Source organism: Takifugu rubripes, chromosome 19 (genome assembly GCF_901000725.2).
Source record: "Takifugu rubripes chromosome 19, fTakRub1.2, whole genome shotgun sequence".
Lineage (NCBI taxonomy): Eukaryota > Metazoa > Chordata > Actinopteri > Tetraodontiformes > Tetraodontidae > Takifugu > Takifugu rubripes.
The window spans coordinates 7633128-7659341 of record NC_042303.1 but is presented as its reverse complement, the minus strand read 5'-3'; the positions used below and the strand labels follow the sequence as shown (position 1 = coordinate 7659341).

The window sequence follows — 26214 nt, the reverse complement described above, 5'->3', positions numbered from 1 at the left end:
ATTCCAGAAGTAAATATTTGAATTTACACCTGAAATCAATATAGGTCCCCTGTGGCCAACCATGGTACTGTGATCAATTTCCCCAACAATGCAGAACAACATTGAAAGGAAAACAAAATATACCACAACTATTTGATAAACACAATATCTCTTTTATTTATTTGCCTTCACATGTCTCTCAAACTGGTTTTGCTGGAAATCAAAATCACCTCTGTGAAAAACCTATTATCCCACTTGATGTCTTAAAAAAAAAATCGGTACCGCCCACTCGGTATGTAACAGTGTAATAACCTAACGCACCACATAACTGGGATCGCATTTTGACCAATGGGAATGCGCAGCGCCTCCCGTGTTGACCAATCAGCTGCGACCATGTCAGACTTTAGTTTGTTGCTGTAAGATACGAGGAGTCAAACATGGCTGCTTCCTTGTTACCGTGGTTAAATAGGCTGCAGTTGTTTATGTTGTTGTGTCCGCTCTGTGTCCCAGCCTTTTTAAACTTAGAGGAACTGAATGAGATGAAATATGGGATTCAAATTCTTCCTGACCCCATCATACTCGGGCAGGTGAGTTAATCTTTTTGGGAGAGCTAACGTTAACGTTAGCTAGCTTGCTAGCTAGAAAGTTACGCCAGGTTACTGTTAGTACACGTTGGATATATTAGACTAAAATCACATGTTTTGGCCTGCTTTACACTAATGCAGTCGAACATGAAGATTAGCCACTAATTAGACTTTGCGTAGTTTTTGATTCTTGACCAATGCAGTAACATCGCTGACAGCTGTCACCACCGACCCCCCCATCCATCCCAGTCCATCCATGTCTTATTAACTTTGAGAGGCCTCAATAAACACAACTAACTATGGGGTGGTGACGTGATACCTTAAAGTTTTGCAGTTTTCGTGACAGTGTTTCTCCTTTAGACTAAGGCCGAGGAGGTGATGATGGTTTCCAATAAGTACAAGCAGTTGTACGAGTGTCGGCTTCCAGCCCAGGCGGTTCGGTTCCATCAGGATCCTGCATCTGAACCTGACTCACAAGGATACACCGGTCCTGACATCCCAGAACTCCTTAGTCCAATGCACGATGCCCAATGTCTAGTAAAGGTTGGTTGCTTTGCAGCATCTAGGTTGTCTGACTGAAATGAAAGTGTTATGCATCTAATTTGGCTACCAGTGCAACAAAACACGCATTGTTATTGGAAGTATAAGCCTCTAATGTCCAGCATCAACTGTTTACCTTTTTTTTAGACAAAGGACTGGTGGACATATGAATTCTGCCATGGACAGCACATCAGGCAGTACCACCTTGAAGGTAAGAACGCAGTATTTCCTCTTCTCTAATGAGATGAAGTTTCTTCATTGTGTCCTCCCCCCTCTCTCAACTCAGACTCAGAAATCAAAGGGGACATTCTCTTCCTTGGTTACTATGAATCAGAGTTTGATTGGAGCAATGAAACAGCTAAGGTAAAACAATTCCTGGTATGGAATTACTGATGTACCGTAGTCATAGAGAGCTGTAGTGTTTTCTGATATTACAAATTCACCTTTGTATTCTGGTTATTTGTAAGGCCTCCAAGCAGCACAGACTAAAGCGCTACCACAGTCAGACCTACGTAAACGGTTCCAAGTGTGACCTAGATGGAAATCCCAGAGAGACTGAAGTCAGGGTGAGACATTAGGATACAGACTGGTTTTTGTTGTTTTGTTTATGTGCTTGCCTCTAACTGCTATATATAGTTGATGTGATCATCTTACACCATATAATCATTTTCTCCACTTACAACAGTGACATCTTGTTCTTTTCAGTTCACGTGTGAAGAAGGTTCAGTTGACTTCATCGCCCGAGTGGATGAGCCTCAGTCGTGTCGCTACGTGCTGACAGTCCACACCAGCCGTGTCTGCCAGCACCCTTTCCTGAAGCCACCCTCCACTGCTAAGCCACACAGCATAGTGTGTCAGCCAGCCCTGAGCGCAAAACAATACATGGATTATGTCAACGCGCAAGTCTGTACGTTGACAAAAAAAAAAGTGTTATTATCACACGTTGCTAAGGGAAAAGTTGCACCCGGCGTGCTTTTTCTTTTCAACTTTATTTCCTCTCACCTTTTCGGTAGCCGACACAAAGCGTAAAGTCGAGCAGATTTCTGAAGAACTGAAGAATCTCGATGAGATGTTGGCCGGCAAAGATGGGGCAGATGGGCCAGTGGACACATCGGAGGCAGATGGAACGTCACCTGCGCCACATGGCGACGCAGACCAGACGGACAGAGAAGGTACATCTTTCTATTGGCAAAATCGTTTTCAATCAAATTTCAGTGTTTTTCAGACAGATGTGTGACAGCTGTGAGTCATGTAGTTATCTAATAGGCTTCTAATCACATGGAAATAGGTGTAATCACACACACAAAAGCTAATGTTGCTCCAGTTATATATTGCTCTATCGACTACGTTTTACATCACAACTTTACTGCCACAATGGTGTTTGCCACCTTTTTAAAATGTACTCTTTAACCAGATAATGCTGATATATTGGAGGAGACCGATGATTCGGACTCCTGGGGTGAAGTAATGAAGCCAAAGCAACTAAAAACCACCTTTGTTGCTTCTGAACCGGAAAATCAGGTATGATTCCTTTCATGAGTGGATTGTTTTTCTTTTTCAAGGATATTTTATTAAAATAATGTGATTGTTTTCAAGCGATTGCTATTTATAACATACAGTATTTTTTCTTCATTGCCTCCATCTTCACCCGCCCTCACTGTCTCACAGGAAGCAGATGATGGCTATAACCCGCTTGCAGACAATGAAGTCCTCGAAGACGGTGATGAAGGTATATTCTTCTGCGTTATAGATTAAATGCGTTGACACTACCGACTTTTCTCACTTAAATGTGTTTCAGTTGAGAAATTCAACTTTAAAATCATCACCGACCCGGCAGACCTGATGAAATTTGTCCAGCATCTCAGAGAGAGTAACAGGAAGGTGAGCAGGTGCAAAGATTAGTTTATTTTTAGATTGACTTGTGGATATTGATTTGACACAGAGGTGTTTATGGCATTATTAGAAAGCTATTACAGAAGCCAAAGGTCAAGACGAAAAATCAGCAAGCGAGAGCCTGAAAGAGACGTTGCAGGAGTTTGAGGATGAGATGTCGGACATCTCTGTCCCCTCGGATAAGATTGAAGACATTAAGGAGGAGATGCAGAAGGAGTTTGACAACATCCTAGATGAGGTTTGTGAGCAAATCCAACCCAACAAAATCACGTATATGAAAATAAAGCACTGCTTTGATGGTGGTGGTTGCTGACTGTGACGTAGGCCCAGGAAGAGTTGGAGACTGAAGGGCTTAAAGGGGAGTTTGACCGCACCAAAGCGACGCAGGAGCTGGAGACCACGCTCGACAAGCTACTGGATCAATTGGAGGAGAAAGATGAGCAGGAGCCAGAGCTGCAGACTGGAGAAAGTCAACGCGCCAGCAGTTCACACAGGACCAGCCGCAATCTGGTTCCAAATCAGCCAGGCAAGCAGACGGCGCGCAACATCCATAACTGTTGACACCGTGTTTCATCCGTGTGGCTCTCCTGTTGCGTTATCCTTCATCCCACATCCGCTCACACATTTATGACGACTCAATAGACCCACCAAATGATTTTACAGATAATAAATCAAAGGGCTTTCCACTGAAGGATGATCACTAAAAGGGGCCGAAAACTGTGGCACATGTTGTTGCCAGAAGGCATTTTTAACCTTGTGGCTCCTCCATCCTGTGGCCCTGCTGATTGGTTGTACGGTCAACTGTGATGTTTGTCCCTCTTTTGTCTCGTCAACCCAGAGCAAGCGGCTGACGACCATGTTAAGATCAAAATTACTAAATATAAGACGGGCAGGAGCCCTGGTGGGGAGGTCAAAGTTCAGGAGATGGGCGAAGGCGACCCCCAGTGGCAGCACATAAAGGACGTGGTTAAAGAACAGCTAGAGAAGGCAGGACTGAAGGCAGAAGGTACGAGGGGGACTGCGCCGAATGCTCATGGCCTTTTTCTCACTTCAAACTCTTCCTTGAGCATCTAGAACTTCTGTTCTTCTCTTCTCATCTCTTTCAGAAGTTTATCTCTCAAAAATAGGGGTTGAATAAGGGTTTCCTGCATTTTCAAACGTGTAATGAATTCAAAGACCCAAGAGCTGTCCCTTTAATGAAGGTTTTTGAAATATTAATGAACCGCTAGTGAAAAGGCGAGCCACAGACAGCCGTTTCTAACCCCCACAGACGCAGCGTACAAGTGGGCAGCGTAAGGTAGGAAGCCCAAGGCTGAAGTAAAAGATCGTTTCATTAACGTTACAGCTTCTTTTTGACAGTTGTGGTTTGTGAGTCAGCAGTTCAGAAAGAAGTAATTCTGAGCATTTCATGGCTGGTTGTCTTGGTGCGTGTATCTACTCTCAAATAGTCGCAGATCTTGATCAAACCCATCAGAAATCTGTCAGGTCTTTGGAACTGGGAAAAATCTGCTTGTTAGCGGTCCTCTGCTTCTTCACCCACGTTTATGTTCTCACTATTCTTCATCCTGATTTTCTGCGGCGCATTTCTCAGCTATTTTCTCTCGAAGGGCGTTTGTTATGTGATGTTTTTTTTCTCTTTTTAAGGTAAAATTGAGGTGAAGATCTTAACACGGAAAAATATAGAGGAGGCAGGTGACCAGTGGCTGACTGAAGAGGATACAAAGTCCTTCAGGGAGCTTCTCATAAACCTTCTGGTAACTGGAGTAACGGGCATTTATTTGGTTTTATTTGAACTTGTAAAGCTTTTGATTCTGTACAGTTGGACTGTGGCAGTTCAACACCTTTTATGGCACTAGAGAAAGCATGCAAAAGTGCAGGAGGAGGTGTGTGGTCATCGCTTTCTGGTCTCATCCTACAGACTGGAGGCACAGAGGAGGTTTACAAAGAGCAAAAGAGGCAGCAGGAGTTGGAGAACAACTACAAGTTTGTGTGGGGAGAGTCCCAAGAGGAGTCCCAGGCTTCCAGCACCTCTGATTCAGACGATGTGGACATTTGAGCTTGTTGGCTGCGGCTGGTGCACATTAAGTATCTGTCAACTCCTGTGGAGACTTGCCGCCCCAGATTGTGGTTCAGAAACCTGACAGGGGGGCATCAAATGACCCATCTGCACCTTCAGAAAACATGTCTGCGTGTCTTAAATAGACAATAATTTGTTTCGAGTAGATGGCACATAAAACATCAGTGTATGTGGAGGCAATGATGTTACTAATGTACCTGTTTTAGAAACCATGTTTTCTTGAATTTCCTGGTGTATTGGCCTCATACAGTCCTGACTTGATCCATCTGGAGGACCTGATGTGTGCATGCCTCAGTGGACTCTATGTGCAGGTTATTTCATTTTCACTTGAGTTGAAAGTGTGATCTCTCTTCATTTATGACAAATTAGACACAAATATTCATCTCACCTTTCTATATTTGGTGATTTGATTTGGCTGTAGACGATGGAGGTCTATGTGAACTTGCTGTAGCACTTTATATTTTTCAACTAGTATCTCACCACGGTTGGAATTTCCATTTTCCTCCGAAGTTTCTTTGAAGCAATTCACATGAAAAATCACAAGATCTTCACCTTCTGTGCTCGTTCAAGTCTTTCCTCACAAAAATGTCTCATTTTTCATCACATAAACGGCAAAGAAATGACAGCGGTTATTGCTAAACTTTCATGATATTTGAGGTGAATTTAAAAGGGCTGAATTTGTATATTTTGTGAATAAGCGTGGCCACTTGGAACTTGATTTGTACATAATTATTACTGAATATGTTTGCATTTATTTATTATTAATCAGCAAGTCTAATTAGATTTCTTTTCCCATGTGTTTTATTTTTCTAAGAAAGGAATTTTGAGTTTGAACTTGATTACATTGTTGGAACGCACCCGCTTCGGGCATTTGTTACCAAAGTCGCTAGTTTCTTGTAATGGAAAATGAAACATTGAATTTCTTATTTCAAAGAATTTAGACATCGCTCTTTCCCTTACGTCATGTGGGTAACTATTCATGTTGATTAATATTTGTCGCATTGTTTGAGCTTAATATGTTAATTCATGTTTAATATAAACAAATTGGCTATTTTTGAAATATCTCCTCAATGCTTTTCAGGTAAATTATGTAGAGGATTGATCGAGTTAGCAATTTTTGAATGGAGTCATGTAACTGAGACCAATACCAACTTAAAACAAGGCTGCCATGGAAACGTGTCTTCGAGTCCCTTTCTTCCCCTTTTGAAATAAAAAATACAAACCTACATCTGTGTTAATTTGAAGATTCACTTTTCTATGTAGTGCTGGAAAATTAGCACAGAAGTTGCAATTAAAGCCTGAACATATCGTTTACATCTAAGACCTGCCCTTATTTTGAAAACCTCCACCGAACAAGTTTATTTTTGAAGTAAGTCCGCAGTCGGGGAACGTTACACGGGCAATAGTTCAGCTTGTGGCATCTAGCGGCTGTAATTCAGTCTGTACCCATTTCTTGCCTCATTTATGCGCATTTATTTGCGTTTTCTGGCTTGTTGGGTGAGCTGTGGACGACACAAAGACTTCCGTTAGCTCCGTCGATACCTCACGACGGCTAACTTAGCCGAAAAGTGGCCGCCGTGGCGTCATGACGACCGGACAACTAACTCTAGTTCTCCCAAAGCCCGGAGAAATTAATGTTTAACGCTAAATGTCGTCCATCCGTATAGTGTTTCTGGCATTTCCCTCCCCCGTTGGGAGTTTTCTATCCCGTTAGCTGCTGCTAGCTAAGCTGCTGAAGCGGAAATGATCGCGTCTCAAACGGGTCGTTTATCCGTCGGAATGAAGTAGCGACGCGATCATGCGGTGGTGTTTGCGGTCCGATAGGTGAGTACAACCACACCTTAAATTAGACGCACACGGGGAGAGGAGCTGGAGTTTGATGCGGCGGCCTTTGCAGAGACACCGTCAATGCTCTCCGTCCAACGCAGCGCCTGTCAAGTTGATCGACCGTGAGACACCTGGTCCACCATGAAGATCCTGGGCCCCAAAATCTCTTTTTATGTGGGGTTCATGGTGGGAACCGTCACGCTGTACGTGTTTCTGCGGCAAGTGCGCATTGAGAAAAGTTTCTTTACGCAACGGGCGTCTTCCCTCGACAAACTGTCGCAGCAACTGGAGGAAGACGAGAAGGTTTGGAAGAAGGACAGATCTGCTCTCTTCAACCTGAAGCACCCTCATCACACAGGTGTGTCACACGTTGTCCCAGAAAGTTGATCCAAGTTCATTTGCAGGCACGTTTTGGCTCATGTTTTTTGTTTCTCTCGTGGTCAGAGACTGCTAATATCCTCTCGAGCTTTTATTTGGAGAGCAGGTCACACAGCACACAGACGGTTGCGGAAACCCCTGCTTGCAAAACCGGACCCACAATGAATCAGACGGTGTCTGCGTGCCTCTGCGGTGGATTTCTGAGCGATGACATGATACCTGCCTCTCCGTTTCAGGTGAAGATGGCCACGTGGCCGACGAGCTGTACAAAAAGGTGCGTATTCTTTGCTGGGTGATGACAGGCCCCAACAACCTGGAGATCAAGGCACGGCACGTCAAAAACACGTGGACGCGCCACTGTAATATAGTGGTGTTCATGAGCTCCGTGGACGACCCCAACTTCCCCACGGTGGGCTTAGGTACGAAAGAGGGTCGGGACCAGCTTTACTGGAAAACCATCCGGGCCTTCCACTACGCCTACGAGCATCATATCGACGAGGCTGACTGGTTCCTCAAAGCAGATGACGACACGTACGTCATCGTGGACAACCTCCGGTGGCTTCTTGCGAACCACACGCCCGATGAGCCGATCTATTACGGCCGGAGATTCAAACCCTACACCAAGCAGGGCTACATGAGCGGCGGCGCGGGCTACGTTTTGAGCAAAGAGGCTCTCCGGCGCTTCGTGGAAGGATTCAGAACCAAGGTGTGCTCTCACACCTCCTCGGTAGAGGACCTTGCCATGGGGCAGTGCATGGAGAAAGTGGGCGTGCTGGCAGGGGACGCCAGAGACGGTTTGCAAAGGGAGACGTTTCACCCGTTTGTTCCCGAGCAGCACCTGACAGCAAAGTTCCCAAAGAGCTTCTGGTACTGGAGCTACTGTTACTACCCCATCTCAGAGGTGAGTGGACCCACGGCCGTGGAACTTCTCTGTATAGGGGGTGTTTTACGAAGCCATTTTCAATTTACCGCAACTTTGTCTTCGTCTTCAGGGCCCCAACTGCTGCTCCGACTTGTCGGTCTCCTTCCACTATGTGGACTCTACTCTCATGTACATACTGGAGTATTACGTCTATCACCTGCGTGCCTTTGGTTACCAATACCGCTTCCACCCCCCCATTCCCCCTGTCGTTTCTACTGAGCGGTTGGCCCCCTCAGGTCCTGTGCAACCAGATGAAGAGCTGGCTTCTCGGGAGGAAGGGCCGGATGAGAAGGCTGATCTGTCCAGGACTAAGATCCAGGCTGAAGAGTTTCCCGCTGCAGCAAGTAAAGAGCTTCCAAGCCAGTAATTTCAGAACTTCCAATCTGTTTTGTGCAGCTTCAGAACGTATTCTGATCTGTTCTCGCGACCCTGGCCCAACCCATTTCTGGGAAGGTTCCCGACCCGTCCTTGACCTATCAGCTCTGTGCGTGTATTCTTTAGGAAGGTGGGGGGTCTAAGTTAATTACATTTATTTGAAAACCACCTGAAGCACTTTTTACCAGAACCAGTTTCTTCACCAGTTCCAATGGAGCAGGAGATCGACAGGCGGATCGGTGCGGCGTCTGCAGTAATGCGGACGCCGCACCGGTCTGTAGTGGTGAAGAGATTTACCGGTCGATCTTCGTTCCTACCCTCACCTATGGTCATGAGCTGTGGGTAATGACCGAAAGAACAAGATCACGGGTACAAGCGGCTGAAATGAGCTTCCTCCGTAGGGTGGCTGGGCTCTCCCTTAGAGAGGGTGAGAAGCTCTGCCATCCGGGAGGAGCTCGGAGTAGAGCCTCTGCTCCTCCGCGTTGAGAGGAGCCAGATGAGGTGGCTTGGGCATCTAATTAGGATGCCCCCTGGGCACCTCCCTGGTGAGGTGTTCAGGGCATGTCCCTCCGGTAGGAGACCTCCGGGAAGACCCAGGACACGTTGGAGAGACTATGTCTCTCGACTGGTCTGGGAACGCCTGGGGATCCCTCCGGATGAGCTAGAAGAAGTAGCTGGGGAGAGGGAAGTCTGGGCTTCTCTCCTTAGGCTGCTGCCCCCGCGACCCGACCCGGATAAGCAGTAGAGAATGGATGGATGGACAGTTTCTTCACACATCATCACAATCCACCAGAGTTGTCGGACCTGCTTGACTTAAATTGACATGTTTGTTGCTCTGTGCCTTAATGTGCCCCCTAATTGCCCCTCTTGAAACTGTCAGGAGCCCCCCCCCCCCCCTCCTTTTTAAACACGCAGACAGAAATGCGGGACTCACCACAACTGAGTGAAATAGTTTTAGATTCGTGTGGCTTCTTCCTTTTGCTGTCCTAAATGTGCCATAAATGTTCGCTTTTATACATTTAGCTTGTGAATAGACTTTCCGCCGCACTCTGGCAGTGTTAATCCCCCTCAATTTCTTCGAAAAACAGCTTTATACAAGTGGCTCCGCTGCAGCAGTTTCTGATTATTTAGCTGTGTGTGTTCAGCTGACAGAAAGTGCCCAGGCTGTTTGCTTCTGTATCTCGACACACCCTCAAAGAAAGGGCGTGATAAGTTCCACACCTGTTCATCTGTGCTTCCAGACACTTGTATTACAGAAACGCACACAATCTCTTTTTTCCCCCACTCCGTGCAGCCTCGTGCTAACCTTGTGCCTTGTAAATTAAGATCAGACGTGCCCTCAGCTGCACACTCAACGTTGCACTGTTTTCACCAGGACCAGGTTGTTATAGTACAGATTAGATAGTCCTGAGGCCCCTCCCAGTCGTCCTTATGGACTCTGAGCGACTTAATCGTCAGCGTTGTGTTTCATTAATCATTTGTTCTCAACAATTTCTTACCTTTGTAACCAAATGATAGATTTTTACGTGAGATTATTTCAGATACGATTCCTGAAGATCTGCTTTTGCTGTCCTGGTTGAAATGTTGCCACTACTGTCTGCTAAGCAGGTTTCCATTGTTTCTTAGAAAGTAGGAAACCTGATAATAGCCAGAGCTGCAGCAGTAAATTCTTCTGAGACGAGGCCTCAAACACAATCATTTCTGATGAAACTGTCCCTTTTAATTGGGAGCAGATGCTCAACTTCCACCAAGTAAAGGTTGTACAGTACTGCATTTATATTAGTATTTATGTCGGAGTCCTGACTGTACAGACAGGTCTATGAGGGTCTGCTCTTTTTCTGTGAATGGTTCTTTAATCAATATACGTAAATAAATTCATATTTTATTGTAAATCCTTTTTATTTGACATTTTTGACAACAGTGGTACAGGTAGAAAGCGTTTTCAGTCAAAACACAACAGTGGTTTTGCTTTTTTTATTTTAGGTGGGGGTGTCTCGCGTCTGTCTCTCCCGTGGCGAGCGCTCCTCTTGAATGGTTGTTGTCTCTTGCACAACAACAGCTCACTCCTGTTGAAACAAGACTGGGAGTCAGCCGCACAACATATAGCAGATTACCCAGAAATTTTGTTGGTTTACACCATTCTAATGGTTACTATGGCAACCATTACAGGTTAAAAGAGATCCCTCAATGTGGAGGACCTCAGATGTGACCAGCTTAATCTAAAAAAACGTAGTTTGTAGGTATATAAGACCTGCATGTGTGATCCTATATATGGACACAACTTTAATGTTTTGTGTTCTTTGATCTGTTTTTTTTTCTCTTTCATTTCAAACGGAGTCACTCACTTGTCTCATCTCGCAAAAGAGCAGTGAGGAAGCGAGCCAGGCGTCCTACACAAGAAGATGAGAAAATACATTTTTAAAGGCTAGAAACGAGCGGGACGAATACAAGAGTCTTTCTAACCATTTCCTGTTGTCGGGGCATCTCTGGGACCTGAGGAACATAGGACGATTGTGACCGAAATGACTGGATCTCTGGTGTGAGCTGTGGAGGTCACTCACTGTTGGCCTCAGCAGCGTTTCGTCTTCCCATTAAACCCACGAAACTGTCGTAATCGATGCCGTCTAACTTTTTGACCACGCCTCCGCTGACGCTGGGCTCCGGCTTCAACTGAGACATCAAAGCATTAAAGGATCTCCCCCCAGAAGCTTCATGAAGCTTTAATCTCACTTGAGTCGATGCACCGTTTGGGTCATCCGCGCCTCCGACCTCCACAGCCAACAAGAGAAAGACGACGAAAGTCGCCAGCCGGGACGGAGACCTGCGGCTGGAAGTTTTCTCCATCATCCTAAAACTTATGCAAGAAATAAGATGACATTACGTTATAAATATGAGCTATAAAAAAAAACTTTTCAGAATTGCGTGTGAGATCGTGGTCAGTTCAGTCAGAGATGGCTTTCAAAAGTGTTTAGGAACAAAGGAATGTCAGCACAGAAGTGATCCGAAATTGGGTTAAATGGAATAACCTCAAAAATGACTAAGTAATAAACCTGTGATGAATGTAGCGTTCACAACTGTACCTGTAATTTTACCGTATTTATTTGTAAAGTTAAATTATGGCTCAATTAAAAGAGCCATCGAGACATAAAAGGACTCATAAATCACATCATTATTCCAGCACAAAGACTCTTAGAATCTAGAACTCAAGAATGAGCAGAAAAAATGACAAGCGGATTGTCAAAATCACTGAAATAAATAAATCCAAAAACTAAAAGCCACTAAACACCTCTCTGCGACTGCAGACCCATCACGCTGTCACACTATCATCCATCAATGTTCTGGTTCTGATCTCACCTGAGCAGGTAAACCCGTCCTGACCGGCTGACTGGGTATCAGTGAAGCTCTCTGCTCCCTCAGCCTCCACCTCATGATTATATATCGCACTTGTTGCCATTTCTAACCCAATTACAGGTCCCCTTACACACACTCACACCTGCACGCACACACACATCTGCCAGGAGAGAGAGTGAGAGTGTGAGTCCTGTCCTGTCCTGTAACAGAGACAGTAAAATGAACGTCTCTCTCTTACTTTGATGAAATTAGAGGAAGAGTTAAATGTGTGTGTTGCCGACCCGTGCGCAGCAGAGGGACTACCCTGCTCTCCGAGTCAGTGGTCAAGATTAACGGCCAGCGGAGCCCCTCTGGCCAGCTGTTTCCCCCCACAGCCACAAAGACACAAAAAAAACACCTTTAAGGACGCCTGCCTGCATGAAAGTGCAGTACAAAGTTTATGATTGAGATTTCTGTTTCTCAGCTTTATTCTGGTGACGGGCTGCAGGAGACGGGGATTGTTTTTGGGTGAACTTTGTCCCTGAAGCCGTCCAGTTCATCCCTTCAAGTTCAGACAGGATCTGACTTCCTGGAGAGTCTCAGCTTGCCTGGCTTTTGTTGACAAAGGGAGTCTGACCATGTACCACCAGTACCAGCTGGCAGTGAAGATTAATGTCGCCTCATGTCAGCATCTGCACTGTAATAAATGGATATATATGTATATTCCATGTATATATGTAATTGATGAGGCAATAAAAGCTCCTTTTTTTTCAGTTTCATGAACATCTTGCCGGATCTGGAGCATAGACACGTCTTAACAGCATCGCGTTGACACACAAAGATGTTAATTGTGTTGGGATCGTCAGTCGTTAGAGGACAAACGAGTGTTCTCAGGGCACAAAGCTTTAATGACGCCACTGTTGACACTGCAGCTGTCGCCAGGTTCCATTGGGGCTTTGCTTCTACTAAATCAAGCAGCATCTGTCACCTCTGGACCGTCCTCCTTGCATTATCCAGGAAGTGCTCTGTCCTGGACAGCTAAAACGGGTGATTAAAACGTGTTTGGTGGCGGGGGATGGGGGGTGGGGGTGTTTATCGCCTCTGTCAGCACCGGAACACCTTCGCTTCTCTGCTGAGACTTTCTTCACCTCCATCCCTCTCCATCCATTTGAGCAGTAGACGGTGGGGAATTTGTCATCTTCTCCTTCTCTGAATGGATTACAACATTAGACATGTCTCCATGATGTATGTCCCCCCCCACCCCACCCCACCCTTGTCTGATCGATGATGTACTGGAGTTTTAATGGGAGGATAAACTGGAAGTTCAGTATTTTCCAGTACTGGCAGGAGATGACATCATATTATATGCTCTCTGGAAACGGCTCCACCCTCTCGTTTGGCAAAATCAGCATTTTAACACAAAAACAGAGAGGTTGTATAACAAATGTGTCAAAAATTAAGTAATATTTGATTAATTATATTAGGTAGATTACGATTAAAGCAGTGGTTGGTGCTAAGTTTGATGTCTTGCGTGGTGTTCAGCAAGGCTCAGTGTTGGGTCTCGTGCTTGTTTTCTATAAAGCGCACACTCTCCTCACATTTAAGGAAATGCATTGCAGACTTGTCTTTGTCTTAGAGACAGATTATTACTGCCTGGTTATATAGAACATACTAGATGAGCTAAAACAAACGAGGAGGCCATATTTGTTGTTTTCCCGCGGCTGCCTCAGACAACCCTGGGTAAAGAGGTAAATACGCTGGCTGTGAGGGAGGAGGAATTCTGTAAAGTATCTGGGTCAGAAACAAAACCTAGAGGGAGCAAAGCGGGCGGAGGGATATGAGGGCAGGCAAATAAAAGCACTTAAGAACACATGGACTTTCCCCACATGAATCAACATTCAGGCCCCCTGGTGTCCCTGTGGAGCAACGGGGCCAAAGAGAAAGGGGGGGCTGTGGGACATCTTGTATTCAGAGGAGATTCTCATTGGTGGCAGAGAGATACAAAGACACTGTGCGTGTTACGCTTTTGAAGGGGGGGGGGGGTGAACTGCAGATTCCAAAATCTTCAGTCTGCAGTCGGGTCTTTGGATCTCATTTTGATCACTAAGGTAGGTGTTCTGCAGAGTCAATAATGCGACCTGATGGTCAGGTCCAGTTCTGTTTTTAGTTAGCGAAGTCAAGGACAAGACAAACAAACAAACCAACAATGCATGCAGAAATATTTTAACCGAGCGTGCACAGCCTGCACTGGGGGTTGGGGTTGGGGGGGTGCATTCAGGGTAAAGAACGCGGCAGATGTAGATTTTTAGTCAAAACCTATAACAACAACAAATGCTCCTCATCATCTTCTACACCTTCTGCACATTTTGATGCGATGCATAATATCATGACCTAAATTGTACCTATTCTTTAAATAGCTGTGTTTTCTGGGTCAGTTGTTTTTAGTCTCTGGCGGAACATAACGTGACGGGATTTTTCTCTTCTTTTAGGTTTGACTGCGACATCGGTGAAATGATGTCGTCCAAGTTGAAGTGGCTGATCGTGGTGCACCTGCTGCTGAGCGATCAGACTCTGTGCAGGGCACCATCTCCTCCAGGGCTGCTTCTAGGAGCAGCCAAGAAGGACCAGGATCGGTCTCAGCTGGGATCTAAACATCCACCCTCCCCTCTGTCAGTGCAAAAACAGGATGGAATCCGGTCAGCTGAGCGAATGATACACAATCTGAGAAAGAAACTGGAGACACGGGTTCGAGATCATCTCCCCCACCTGGAGAACGTTAGCTGCGAGGACCTGCTATCTGCCGGCATCTTGGACGACCCATCATCCTCTCTGTTCCCTCGGGAGCTGCTGGGATTTTCCTTGGTGCCCGTGTTGGTGATGAGAGGCTGCTTACAGGAGGCCCAGACTGTGGTGCTGAAACTGTACGACTTGCTTGGAGAAATGGATGCAGAGGAGCTCCTGATGGAGCTGGAAGATATCATAGAGAAGAAGCTGAGTCTCCCTGGACCCACGCGAGCGGCTTCACCAGGGAGGGATGAAGATGGCCGGCACTTGGAGGCTGTGATGTTCAACATCCAGCAGCTGGCTACAGTGGGTGAGAATGCCAACATGGCAGACGGGCACTGTGAGGGTTGGATCAGGGTGAATGGGACCAGTCTGGTGGGAAGTCCCGCAGCCGCAGCCACAGGTGACTTGGACGAGGCTTTGAAAAGCTGCGAGAACGTCGGCGTCCTGTGCGCTGGAGTCACCAGCAGTGAGCCGCTACAGTATCAGGCTGTGTTGAAGAAAGGCAGCAGAATCCTGCCATCGGAATCCACAGAGTCTGAATGCTGGATCCATCATTGCAGCCCAGAGGAGGACCCTCCCAACCCAGTCCCCACGGGCCGGCGGACGAGGAGAAGCTTGGGTAGGTGCATCAACAAAAGCGAAGAGCGCGTTTACCACGTGATGGAGTGGATCCCTGCTGTCAGCACCCTCTACAACCTGGGCACAGCTGTGTATTACGCCTCGGTCAACTGCTCCCAGACGGCCAAGCAGAGGGCCATCCTCAGCGCGGTCGACCTCGGCACAGATGCCATCATGGTCGCCACGGGGGGAACCGCTGGGGTAGCAGGCTTCGCCCTGGGTGCGGGTGTGAAGACTGGCGTGAAAGCCGGCATTAAGTATCTGTTCAAGTCCATGAGAGAGGAAGATGATATTCTAGTGAACCAGCTCAGGTGGGAACGTGGTGTCTTCACCACCGACTAAAGGGAGGGTAATTAAATTTGCTAACTAGCTTTAGCAAAAAGCATCTTTAGAATGATCAAATGTCTCTTTAAACATGTGTTATAGGCAATTACAAGAATATTATCAGATGTTTCTATAACTGAAAACTATACAGGTTAGCCCTTTATTTTAATGCTGACAAGTTGTGTCAGCATTTAAAAATATAAAGTCACACACACTGTATAAGATGTTATCTCAGTAAATACGGTCATAAAGTAAACAATGAATGGAAAATGTAGTTAGTTTGAAATTGTGCGATGTTCACCACATTCAGCAGCATCATTTAGAACACTGGCCTCAGGAAATCATACTTGCAGGGACAGTAGAGATGGAAACTCTAGAGTTTTGTACGTATTTTCCTTAAATGACTGCATGTAGGTATAAATGTGTGTAGCAATATATTGTTGTATTGTCCATTGTGGTGAATGCATTATTAACTTTGTTCTGTCCACAATTGTGTCTTTTCATTATAGATATTTAAATAAACATCAATATGTGTGATTTATGTAATTCTTTCAGTATTAAAAAGAGAGGTGAAGCTTTTACTGTACCAAAGGCACAAATTGCACAACAAGCAACTGTTACACTCTTGCAAACAGAAGATGGCTGCTGAATGACCTTTCCTCTAGTAACATTCCTGTCTGAATGGAGCTACATGCATTTCTTTTCTTTTCATACAAAATGACCCGAACTTTGCTGTTTGTATTAATCTTCTCTGAAAGGCCTGCTGTTTCCAGAATTTCTCATATTATTTAAATGGTCAGAAAACACATTTCTGTTTTACTTTGATCAGAAAGAGGAATTGAAGTGATTAGACAAGCAACACGTTTGATTTTTTTTTAATATATATGTTATGGTCCTCAATAAAGCGAATGAAGTCACAGTAATACGATTCAAAAGCAAATTCTTAAATAATCAGCGTTCACTTATCTATGTAATGTTTGTAAAGCCCACCCTCTAGTGCCGATTCTTGGAACTGTATCCGTAAACACGTCAACCCGGTGCGGACAACAACGCTAAAAAGCAACAATTGCATAAATTAAATAATAGTTTAAATTCATACATGTTTTCATTAAGAACTGAGAGAGAAAATAATGCATCTCTTCTTTAAAGAGTTTTTCATGTTTTGAGAAAGTATTTAAAGTCAAATTCCTGTATTCTATTCATTCTACATTCCTACCGCGCATATCCTTTCATATTTTGCTGTGGTTATCTGTTAAATGCTTCAGATAAAATATGGCCAACTTCTTTTAACTGTTTTACATATATATTTAACGCGAGACTAGACGTCACAGATTCGATTCGTCACTTTCCCAACATCATTTCTCGTGAATTCTTCAACCGAGGCCGTAAGTTTCTTTTTTGATCGTCACTCATGAATGACACGTCAACGCACCAGTAGCGCGTGGAGCTCCCTGTCAGAATCCACCAATCAGCTGTTAGATTCGAGCATGGCGGAAACTGCAGTCTGACGCCATTATTTTGGCTCTTAATCTGCCTTCATATTAACAGCGACAGAGCCAGAATGGCGTCCGTGGACGGCTGCCGAGACGATCCTGGTGGGACGAGAAACTATCCAATGAAACGACAAGGGAGGTGACGGAGCCCGCAGTCCGGTGGCGTTGTTTTAATTCGCCGACATTCAGCAGCTAACACGGAACAAGTTAAGAGTGTTTACAGTTTTGCAGCTCAAAAGACATTTCTGAGAGAACTCTGCTGAAGGTGCGTAAATATGAGACCGTTTTCTCTTGTATTGACACAGTGATAAATTATATTTCAGTTGGACGTTTGGTTGCAGAACCATGCAATCGGCCGTACATTCACCTAAACAGGGTTCTTGCTGTCCCAGTTGACGACGTATTTATAGGAATATGTCTTCATTAACAATAAAACATTAAGCTGAAGCAGCAAATTTCTTTATCTATTATTGCTACTTGGCTTCACGTTTGAGAAATGCTTCAAGACGCGTTTGTTTATTTTTTAAACGCAGCCCTTTAGTCTTATTTTGGAATGTCTGGTTTAGAACTAAGCATTTTATTTTCAGGAAATAGCATGATTTTGGGATGCTTTAACCTAGAGTAATGTTTCACCATTGCAGCCACTATTTTCCTGCAAACTAATCAGGACTAATACACAAGTGGAAACTTGTCTGATGTAGGATACTATGTTGTTTACTTTGTCTGTTTTCCATTTAAGATGGCTCAGTGGAACAGGCTCTGCAACCTGCCTGCTGTGTACCGACAACAATTAGATGAACTTTATGACAAGGATGTTTTGCCCATGGAAGTACGGCACTACCTGGCAGGCTGGATAGAAGAGCAGGAGTGGTGAGGACACCCCCTCCGTCTCCATATTATGGTCTCCACCGATCATAAACATCTCCACGTGTGCCTTCATGTGTCTTGTTTCATTATCAGGAAACGGGCAGCACAGGACTATGACCTGGCTATGGTGCTGTACCAGGTTCTATTGGGGAATCTGGACATCCAGCACAGCCGATTTGTCCACAACGTAGCTTTTCTACAGCGGCACAACATCAGACGCTACAAACAAAACTTTCAGGTTGGTGGTAGTTCAGTGCTAAGATGAGATAACACACTGGATGTTGGCAGAAATTAGTCAGCAACGGTTGTTGTTAACTTTTTTGCACATTTCTTATTGTTCTGATAATTTAACTGTCATTCCTCTGTTTTTTAGATGTACGAGGATGATCCGTGTGTTCTGGCCAGTAACATCCTTTGGTATTTAGAAAAAGAAAAAGATATCCTTCAGAATGCTGATCTTACAGATCAGGTATAACAGTTATTTATGTAATTGAAACCAAACACAATACAGTAGAATAGAATAATCCATGGGATTAATTATGAATACCACACCTTCGCACCATTTTACTTCCCTTTTGTGACTGTAGTTTTTAGATGATGAAAAATTTGCAAGCATTCACAAAGATGCCATTACTTCAAGTTCAGGGTCAAACATCGCATTTGATTTATTGCCTCCACCCTCTATGCTCTATCTCAGGTCCATGTTTTGCAAATAGAGCAGGAAGCCATGGAGATAAGCAGCCAGCAGGACCTTGAACGTAAATTAATTGGACTCCAGAATGAAGTGCAGGTGCAGATTTACTTCCTCCCTACAAAAAGTTTCTTTCACCCTCAAAATCAACTTTGTGTAGTTAGAATAAGTCAAAGCTCACCCTGTATTTTTGTTACTCCATTTGTTCTGCGACAGTGCATCAAACATGCGATGTCATGTCTGGAGGAGCAGCAAGACGAGTTCGATTTCAAATACCAAACCTTCAAGATGGAAGGTAGGCAGCTGTGGTTTCGCTTTAATCTTGGGACAACCTTCTCTGAAGATGACTAATAAAACAGGTGTGTTTTCTTGTGCTTCGTCTCCGAAACCGTGATCCCCCTGTGGAAACTGTTGCAGTTGTGACGGATGAGGCGGTGAAGAACGAGCAGAACAAGATTTTTCAGGTTCTGATCAACAGACTGAATGAATGCAGAAAGGTACGGCTCCTCCGTGATTAAGACCTTCCCGCTCGACCCTGTTTACAAGTTTGCTCTTGGTTCCTCAGGGCGTCCTGGTAGATTTAAGGAAGCACCTGGACAAGACCGAAGAGCTGATCAACCTGCTGGTGAAGAAGGAGCTGGTGGAGTGGCAGAGGAGGCAGCAGAGGGCCTGCATTGGTGCACCAGTCAGTGTTTGTCTGGAGCAGTTAGAGAAATGGTACGTACACACGAGTCATACCTCTGTCATAGCCGTGGGTTGCTTTGTCATGAATTTCCATCTGTTACTTTAATTAAATAATACCTCAAAGGAGGGAAAGAGGCTTGATTTGACACGTACATAGCTGAAAAGTGGGATTTGTGTAATTGTTTCCATCCTTTCCCTGCACAGGTTCACCCGTGTGGCAGTGTGTCTGTTCCAGGTTCGAGACTTCCTGGACAAGCTGGACGAGCTGGTGGGGAAAGTTTCTTACGCCAACGACCCCATTAAGATCAAAAAACCGGCACTGCAGCAGAAAACAGACAAGCTCCTGCATGATTTACTGAAAAGGTCTCCTGTCTATGGAAACACTGCTGATCCTCCTCCGCTGCTTTGCAATTTGCCGTTTAAATTTATCTTTGATTTTTTTTTCTTTCCTTTGAAGCTCCTTTGTGGTTGAGAGTCAGCCGTCAATGCCTCAGGGGAAAGGAGCTCTGGTGCTGCGGACAAATGTCCAGTTCTCCGTCAAGACCAGGTCAGCGCTGAACTACAGAGCAGTTCTGGCAAATGTCATTGTTTTCTTGTTGGTGTCCCTAACAATGTTGTTTTAAAAAAAAAAACTGTCCACAAGACAAATTCTTTTTGCAAAGATGATTCCGAGTGAGGAACAGGAGCAGCTACCTCGGTGCTTCTTGGCTAAATTGCAGAACAACTTTGGATGATTCTCATTACAGTAAAAATGATGCAGCCTCCAGTTTTGTTAAAAAAACACAACATATTTTTACTGTAACATGGCCTTTAAAACCAGGTTTATTCGTGTGCTGCTGAGATAATTACACCCTTGTAAGATAGAACTTTCGTACGTTATCATAGTTAAGCGTCTATGACATGACAGCTGAATTAACAGCTTAAATAGTGAACTTCTCTCCACAATTTTAGACTTCTCGTTAAGTTTCCTGAGCTGAACCACTCCATGACAGTGAAAGTGTTCATGGACAGGTGAGATTCCCCCAGAGTTTCACATGGGAAATATCAAGTATGTTGTTTTTGACATTTTATTTCCTCCCTGTTCCCATGCTCAAATACAGGGAAGTGCCACAGATTAAAGGGTGAGTTTTGTTCTTTTTAAGTCTCGTGTCAAGTGATATTTCATTGTTTAAACTTGTCTAACTCGGTTGTGCTCGTAGGTATCGACGCTTTAATGTCCTGGGGACCGTCACAAAGGCCTTGAACATGGTTGAGAGTCAGAATGGAGGGATGGTGGCCGATTTCAGACATCTCGTATGTCCTGAACAATTGCCACCATTGATGACGTGATTTCTTTGTTTTCATTTATGTGTTTGGGTCAAATGGTTGCAGACGCTGAAGGAGCAGAAATCCAGCGGTGGGAAAGGCAGCAGCGACGTGAGTCGGCTCAGTGTTCGTGTTACCGTTGATCTGATTACATGGACGTTTCCCTAATGGTGTGTGTGTGTGTGTGTGAGACAGATTTCCCTCAGTGTCACAGAGGAGCTTCACATCATCTGCTTTGACACCGTGTTTCAGTATAAAGACCTGACCGTCCACCTGCAGGTGCGGTTTTCTCGGGCTGGTGTTGAAAAAAAAACACACAAAGCAGCGCATCGTGTCTAATTTTATATCTCGTGTCCTATTTTATGTCTAATTCTGATCTTTCTTAGGCCTCCTCTCTCCCGGTGGTCATCATCTCCAACTCCAGCCAGCAGCAGAGCGCCTGGGCCTCCATCCTCTGGTTCAATATGATCAGCCAGGACACCAAGGTCTGACGGCGTTCTGAACAACATGCAGCCTTCACTGCCTTTGGGCTGAAAGCGTCTGTTTTCCCAGGACGTCATGTTCTTCACCAACTGTCCTGCCGCCACCTGGCCGCAGTTCGCAGAGATGTTGAGCTGGCAGTTCCTCGCTGCCGCCAAACGGGGCTTGACAGAAGATCAGCAGCAGATGATCGCCCGCAAACTCTTCGGTAGTTTGTCATCCTTTTTCAGATAAATGGCAACATGTATAAATATATGAGCTGTTGTGGGTACTTATATATTTGTCTTTATCTCTTGTGATCTTAATTTATAGCTGAGGTCAGTGAAACGTCTGTCAAATAACCCATTTGTTTAACCTCTTCAGGAATAAAGCAAGATTATGACAACTGCAACGTAGCCTGGTCGAAATTCAGCAAGGTGAGAGGTTTTACGGTCAGAATCTTTCAAAATGGAAGGCTGCTTTTTCTGCCACGCCGTCAAATTTAAATACAAATTCTCCACAATATAACAGCACCAAAGTGTCTTGGGGGCCATGTTATTGTCTCTATTGTGCCTTTGAAAGCATGACCTTTGATCACCCACTGCAGGAAAATTCTCCTGACACCTTCTGGGTGTGGTTTGATGGCATCTTGGTGATGGTGAAGACCTTCCTGGAAGACCTCTGGAGGGAAGGGTGCGTCTCTGAATCCATTCTAGCTTCCTTATTATGTCACATTGTCTCTCTTTTCTGAACTTGGTCTTGGTCTTCTGAACTTGTCTCACTCGTGGGTGTTACCGCTCATTCAGGCACATCATGGGTTTCGTGAGCAAAGGTAAAGAGAAGTTGCTGCTGAAGAAAAAACAAAGCGGCACGTTCTTATTGCGCTTCAGCGAGAGCGTCATCGGGGGGATCACCTTCTCGTGGGTCGAGACTTCTCTTAATGGTGAGTCTGCATTGTCAGAATTGTTCACCCCCCCCCCTCCCAGAAACACCAATACCGTTATGTGATTATTCCCGGTTTTCCTCAGGGGAGCCTGATGTAAAGACGGTGCAGCCTTTCACCAAAGTCGACCTCATGCAGATCCCCTTGGTTGAAATTATCAGAAATTTCCAGATCTTGGAAGCTGGAAACATCCCTGTAAATCCTCTGGTTTACCTGTATCCCAACACCTCCAAAGAGGAGGCATTTGCAAAATATTATTCCGAGGAGAGCGGAGGTACGGGAACATGTCTTTGGACCTGTCTGATGCACATAAACGTGCGTGCGCGCGCGAGTGTGTGTGAGAGACAATAACTGGCGTACATGTGGCTGTCTTTCAGATAAGAGCCCATACATCAAGTACATCAAAACCAAGCTGGTGTTTGTCTCTAAAGAGTAAGAATGTTACTTTGTCTTCCAACCAGAGCTTTGTTCTTGCTTTGATGTGTTATTATTGTGACTGAGTCACTCGAGGAGCAGCAACCACACCTGAACCCGATGTCAGTGTTGTGACGTTTGTAACGCTCTTTGTCACATAGGAACACACTGGAGGCTGTGTCACCTGTGTCCTCTGATGTGGCACAGGGTGAAGGCCTGGAGCCAATCACTGGCCTGTGTGGAGAGGTGGTGGGTGAGTTCCGGCTCTCCTCGCTGTGCCGTCCCTCTGAACCCTCCATCTAACCAGCGGCTCTCCCTTTGTCGTTGACCTTTGTCGAGGACATGGTTCAGCTGGTTTTTTGAATGGACTGCTGTTACTAAAGATCAAGGACTTGCTTTTTTTGATTCTGCCTGATGCTCCTTTATTAGAACTCTATCAGTGATGCATGTTGAGGGATCAATCAAAGCTAAGCTAACGCTCTCCCTAACCAGGTGGGATTATGCAACCGTGTAGCCTTACATTTATTTTGATTTTCGCCTGTTGAGCATGTTGACTCACTTGAAGAAAAGTCCTGCCGCTGCATGTGATCAATGAGATTCTTGCACAAATCCTTATAATCCATCTTTTTTTTTTCCCAACCTGATTAACAGCAGAAATGTCTCGTGTTTTGTCTCTGCTCTCAGGACAAGATGAGGACTGTCCATTTGAGACGTTTCCAGATGCCCCCATGCTGTGTGACTCCCTGTGCCCCGACGAGGATTTTCCCATGTGTCTCAGCGGCACCGACCCATTTCTCTATAACAGCCTAACGGAGGACTCAGTCCTGCCTGAACTCTCTGGCTTTCAAGAGTTTATCAGCTCGCCCACACAGACCTGCGGAAGCACCTTCTAAAGAAGCTTTCTCCTGTGTTCAGCACATTTTAGCTGCTTTCAGATCCTCTTGTTTGTTTTAGCTGGTTTAAATATTTGCAAAACTCATTTACCGACACATACAGGAAGTGGTGCTCATTTAATCCCAATTTCTCATATTTAGACTCTGCTGCGTATTTTTGTCTTAGCACTGTAAACCACGTGTAACAGTATCGTTATAATTCCATTTACACTTTTGAAAAAGGATTTGTGAGCTTTAAAAAAAACGTGGACATTATTGGATAAGACTGACCTTTTAAATAATTGTGCATGGAAAATGTTTATATTTTTCTTTAATTGATATGTTCTTTTAATGAAAGTGTAACCTCTGATTTTCTCTTTATTTTATTAAAATATTTTATTTTACAACAAGGTTTTGATTCACCCATATACTGTACCAAAAAATAAGAAAAGAGATCCAGGCTTCAACAATGGGCCAATTATTGAGTTACCCAACTAATTTGATGTACAATAAGTAGCACAAGTGATGCTAAAGTGCCTGCTAGACTTTGTTCGCTGTAGTTGAACTAGTGATAAATAAAATGAATGAGAAAAACCTCGAAGGTGAGAGGAGACATCACACAATAAACATACATTCCATTTAAAAGTGCCTCTCACAACTCAAGGATGCTGTACAAATATAACCAATAAAATAACATATCTGAAAACCATAGCTGTTGTTTACAGCATATTGATGGATGAATAGCAGCCAAAGAGTTTTATCTTTAAACTGGCTTTAAAAGTGGATTGTGCAGGATTTAATTGGACAGCTATGAGAAACCTCCCCTGTACTGGCATGCAGGGCAAACTAATAACCAATTAAACATGTTTCACGCTGAGATTAGATCGTCATATCCAGAAAGATATTGCAGAAATGAGACACAGGAAAGTTCCAAAATGACTGAACTATGCAACGGATGAGTCTTCGAACACCATGTGAGGGTTTTGTAACTCCGGTAATTTCGTTGGTGATGAAACAGCTTCTGGACTCTTGCTTGTTTCTCCATCTAAGACTGCCATTTAACGCACAGCCCCTTCCCCCGGAACCAGGCCCAGAGGCAGGTGAGCGGCGCCGCGGCCTTGGTGAGCAGCACGCGGTACGCCTGTCCGAACTGGCGGTTCATCACGGCATAGAGCACCGGGTTGATGCAGCTGTTGAGCCAGGTCAGGTTTGCGCAGAACATGTGGAGCACCTGCGGCGCGCTGTTGTTCTTGTCCGCTATGTTGAGCAACAGGAAGGGGACGAAGCAGAAGATGAAGCAGAGGAAAACGGTGAAGCACATGCGGGTCACGCGTTTGAACTCGCTGTCGTCCGCTGGGCTTCGGGAAGCGGCGGGGTCCGGCGCGGGTGGAGGGACAACAACAGGTGGGGTTTGCTTGGTCGCGGGCGACTCTGAGGCCTTGATCTCAGTGCCCTCACGTGCACTGGGATCCTTGCTCGCCACTAGATCTGCCTGGCTGCTGACCTCAGTGCAGCTAGTGTTGGCCACTCCGCTCCCTACACCGCTGTCGTCCGTCCCCGGGCCTGAAAAGGTGGGTTTCTTCTTGGAGGAACGGCGGCTGAGCCTGTAGCGGAGTAGAGCCTGCGATGCAGTGTAGACACGCTTGTAAATGAGCAGGTAGAACACCCCAACACACCCCAGGCCGATGAAAAAATAGAAAAAGAGCAGGATGGTGCTGTAAGGGCGACCCTCCGTGCGATGGAAGCTGCACGTGCACACCTGTGGTACAAACACATAAACAGACCAAAGGGGTGCAAAGCTAGCTATACCCAAACCCCAAGCTAAGATAATGAGGATAGCGAGACCGCGGTTAGAGAAGACGCGGTCGAACGTGGCCCTTTTGGTGACCAGGAGGTATCTGCTGATGGCCACTAGGCAGAGGGTGAGAATGGAGACCGAGTTGGAGAGGAAGAGGAGGAACCCAAAGATTCTGCACCAAAGATGGCCGCTTCGCCATCTGAGGTGCAGGTACGAGTCGACCGAGATGGGCTGAAGCACGGTGCAGTACAGGAGATCCGCTATGGCCAGGTTGACAATCAGCACGTTGAAGCGAGTTCTCAAGCGCTGGTCAGAGGCGAAGGCGAGGACAGTCATCAGGTTGCCAATTGTGCCTGTGAAGGTCACGCAGGACCCCCACAGCACCGCAAAGTAGCGGTAGCCAACAACGGATGCGCTGTAGCACGAGAAGAGGCTTCCGTCTGTGTGGTTGGTGCCATTCATTCTGTTGACTGAGGGTTAAAGATTAAATCCAGAGTTAGTTAAACAGGAACTTGTGTTCAGGGAAGTTACAGTCGCGCTTGAAATGTAACGAATTATCAGACTTTTTGCAGTTTTGAAGAGAAATGAATACATTTTTTTTGTGTGTTTCTTATTTTTTATGACATGTGAAATGCATGAAATGTACAAAACCTTTTTATACCGACTCATGTTACATAATTGTTGTCTTAAATAAATAAAGCAACATTTTAAATCCAAATTTTTAATTTTAAATCTTCCATCCTTTCTCATTTTTGATCAAAATTACCTGCATACACCCTGAAATTATTGTATACATGTATTTATTATTTTTTTTAAAAACAGTTCTCACCTTAGAGTTGCAGGTTTTTTCTAAGTTTCTTCTCTTTTCGTTGCCTGCAGCCGTCTCATCTGCTGCTGGTGCGACTCTTTATTTCTTCTATCTGTGATGCAGCTCTCGGGGATTTTCCAGCTCAGTTCTACAGGAAGTCGTTTCTTGCATTAGGTCCTTTTAAATCGACCACAGGGGGCCCGTCAAGGGGGGTTCCCGTGCAAAATGACTCAGAGATGAAAAATA

General features: G+C 45.1%; 5 protein-coding genes across 7 annotated transcripts; 4 read left to right on the top strand and 1 right to left on the bottom strand.

Moving 5' to 3' along the window:
- The first annotated feature begins 374 nt into the window (after positions 1 to 374).
- On the top strand, positions 375 to 6299 carry os9 (OS9 endoplasmic reticulum lectin). 2 transcript variants are annotated; one of them, XM_029826400.1, is made up of 15 exons: positions 375 to 566; positions 924 to 1106; positions 1251 to 1314; positions 1390 to 1466; positions 1571 to 1669; positions 1809 to 2010; positions 2117 to 2275; positions 2518 to 2624; positions 2772 to 2823; positions 2902 to 2984; positions 3067 to 3234; positions 3321 to 3522; positions 3835 to 4002; positions 4641 to 4750; positions 4915 to 6299. In XM_029826400.1, the coding sequence occupies exons 1-15, from the start codon at positions 417 to 419 to the stop codon at positions 5050 to 5052; spliced, it is 1962 nt and encodes a 653-aa protein (XP_029682260.1). In that variant the 5' UTR covers positions 375 to 416; the 3' UTR covers positions 5053 to 6299. The 2 variants fall into 2 exon arrangements, with proteins under 2 accessions (XP_029682260.1, XP_011612086.1); XM_011613784.2 differs by having other exon boundaries at positions 2772 to 2832.
- Positions 6300 to 6452: 153 nt separating this feature from the next.
- Positions 6453 to 8905, top strand: c1galt1lb (core 1 synthase, glycoprotein-N-acetylgalactosamine 3-beta-galactosyltransferase 1, like b). The gene is made up of 4 exons (XM_003973210.3): positions 6453 to 6897; positions 6971 to 7258; positions 7515 to 8179; positions 8271 to 8905. The coding sequence occupies exons 2-4, from the start codon at positions 7042 to 7044 to the stop codon at positions 8565 to 8567; spliced, it is 1179 nt and encodes a 392-aa protein (XP_003973259.2). The 5' UTR covers positions 6453 to 6897; positions 6971 to 7041; the 3' UTR covers positions 8568 to 8905.
- Positions 8906 to 13855: 4950 nt separating this feature from the next.
- apof (apolipoprotein F) lies at positions 13856 to 16551 on the top strand. The gene is made up of 2 exons (XM_003973211.3): positions 13856 to 14013; positions 14395 to 16551. Exon 2 carries the CDS (start codon positions 14417 to 14419, stop codon positions 15650 to 15652), a length of 1236 nt encoding a protein of 411 aa, XP_003973260.2. The 5' UTR covers positions 13856 to 14013; positions 14395 to 14416; the 3' UTR covers positions 15653 to 16551.
- A 662-nt stretch (positions 16552 to 17213) lies between these two features.
- stat2 (signal transducer and activator of transcription 2) lies at positions 17214 to 23772 on the top strand. Of its 2 annotated transcripts, XM_011613789.2 has the most exons (24): positions 17216 to 17392; positions 17867 to 17997; positions 18088 to 18232; positions 18368 to 18463; positions 18692 to 18784; positions 18902 to 18980; positions 19103 to 19182; positions 19251 to 19402; positions 19574 to 19732; positions 19827 to 19916; positions 20321 to 20380; positions 20470 to 20490; positions 20569 to 20662; positions 20741 to 20785; positions 20870 to 20953; positions 21061 to 21159; positions 21227 to 21362; positions 21518 to 21570; positions 21741 to 21826; positions 21940 to 22076; positions 22162 to 22350; positions 22454 to 22508; positions 22652 to 22743; positions 23175 to 23772. In XM_011613789.2, the coding sequence occupies exons 2-24, from the start codon at positions 17867 to 17869 to the stop codon at positions 23381 to 23383; spliced, it is 2385 nt and encodes a 794-aa protein (XP_011612091.1). In that variant the 5' UTR covers positions 17216 to 17392; the 3' UTR covers positions 23384 to 23772. The 2 variants fall into 2 exon arrangements, with proteins under 2 accessions (XP_011612092.1, XP_011612091.1); XM_011613790.2 differs by lacking the exon at positions 22652 to 22743 and having other exon boundaries at positions 17214 to 17392; positions 23175 to 23318.
- Positions 23715 to 26122, bottom strand: gpr84 (G protein-coupled receptor 84). The gene is made up of 2 exons (XM_011613788.2): positions 25990 to 26122; positions 23715 to 25630 (listed from the first exon to the last, which is right to left on the bottom strand). The coding sequence occupies exon 2, from the start codon at positions 25620 to 25622 to the stop codon at positions 24408 to 24410; it is 1215 nt and encodes a 404-aa protein (XP_011612090.1). The 5' UTR covers positions 25623 to 25630; positions 25990 to 26122; the 3' UTR covers positions 23715 to 24407.
- Between the last annotated feature and the right edge of the window lie 92 nt (positions 26123 to 26214).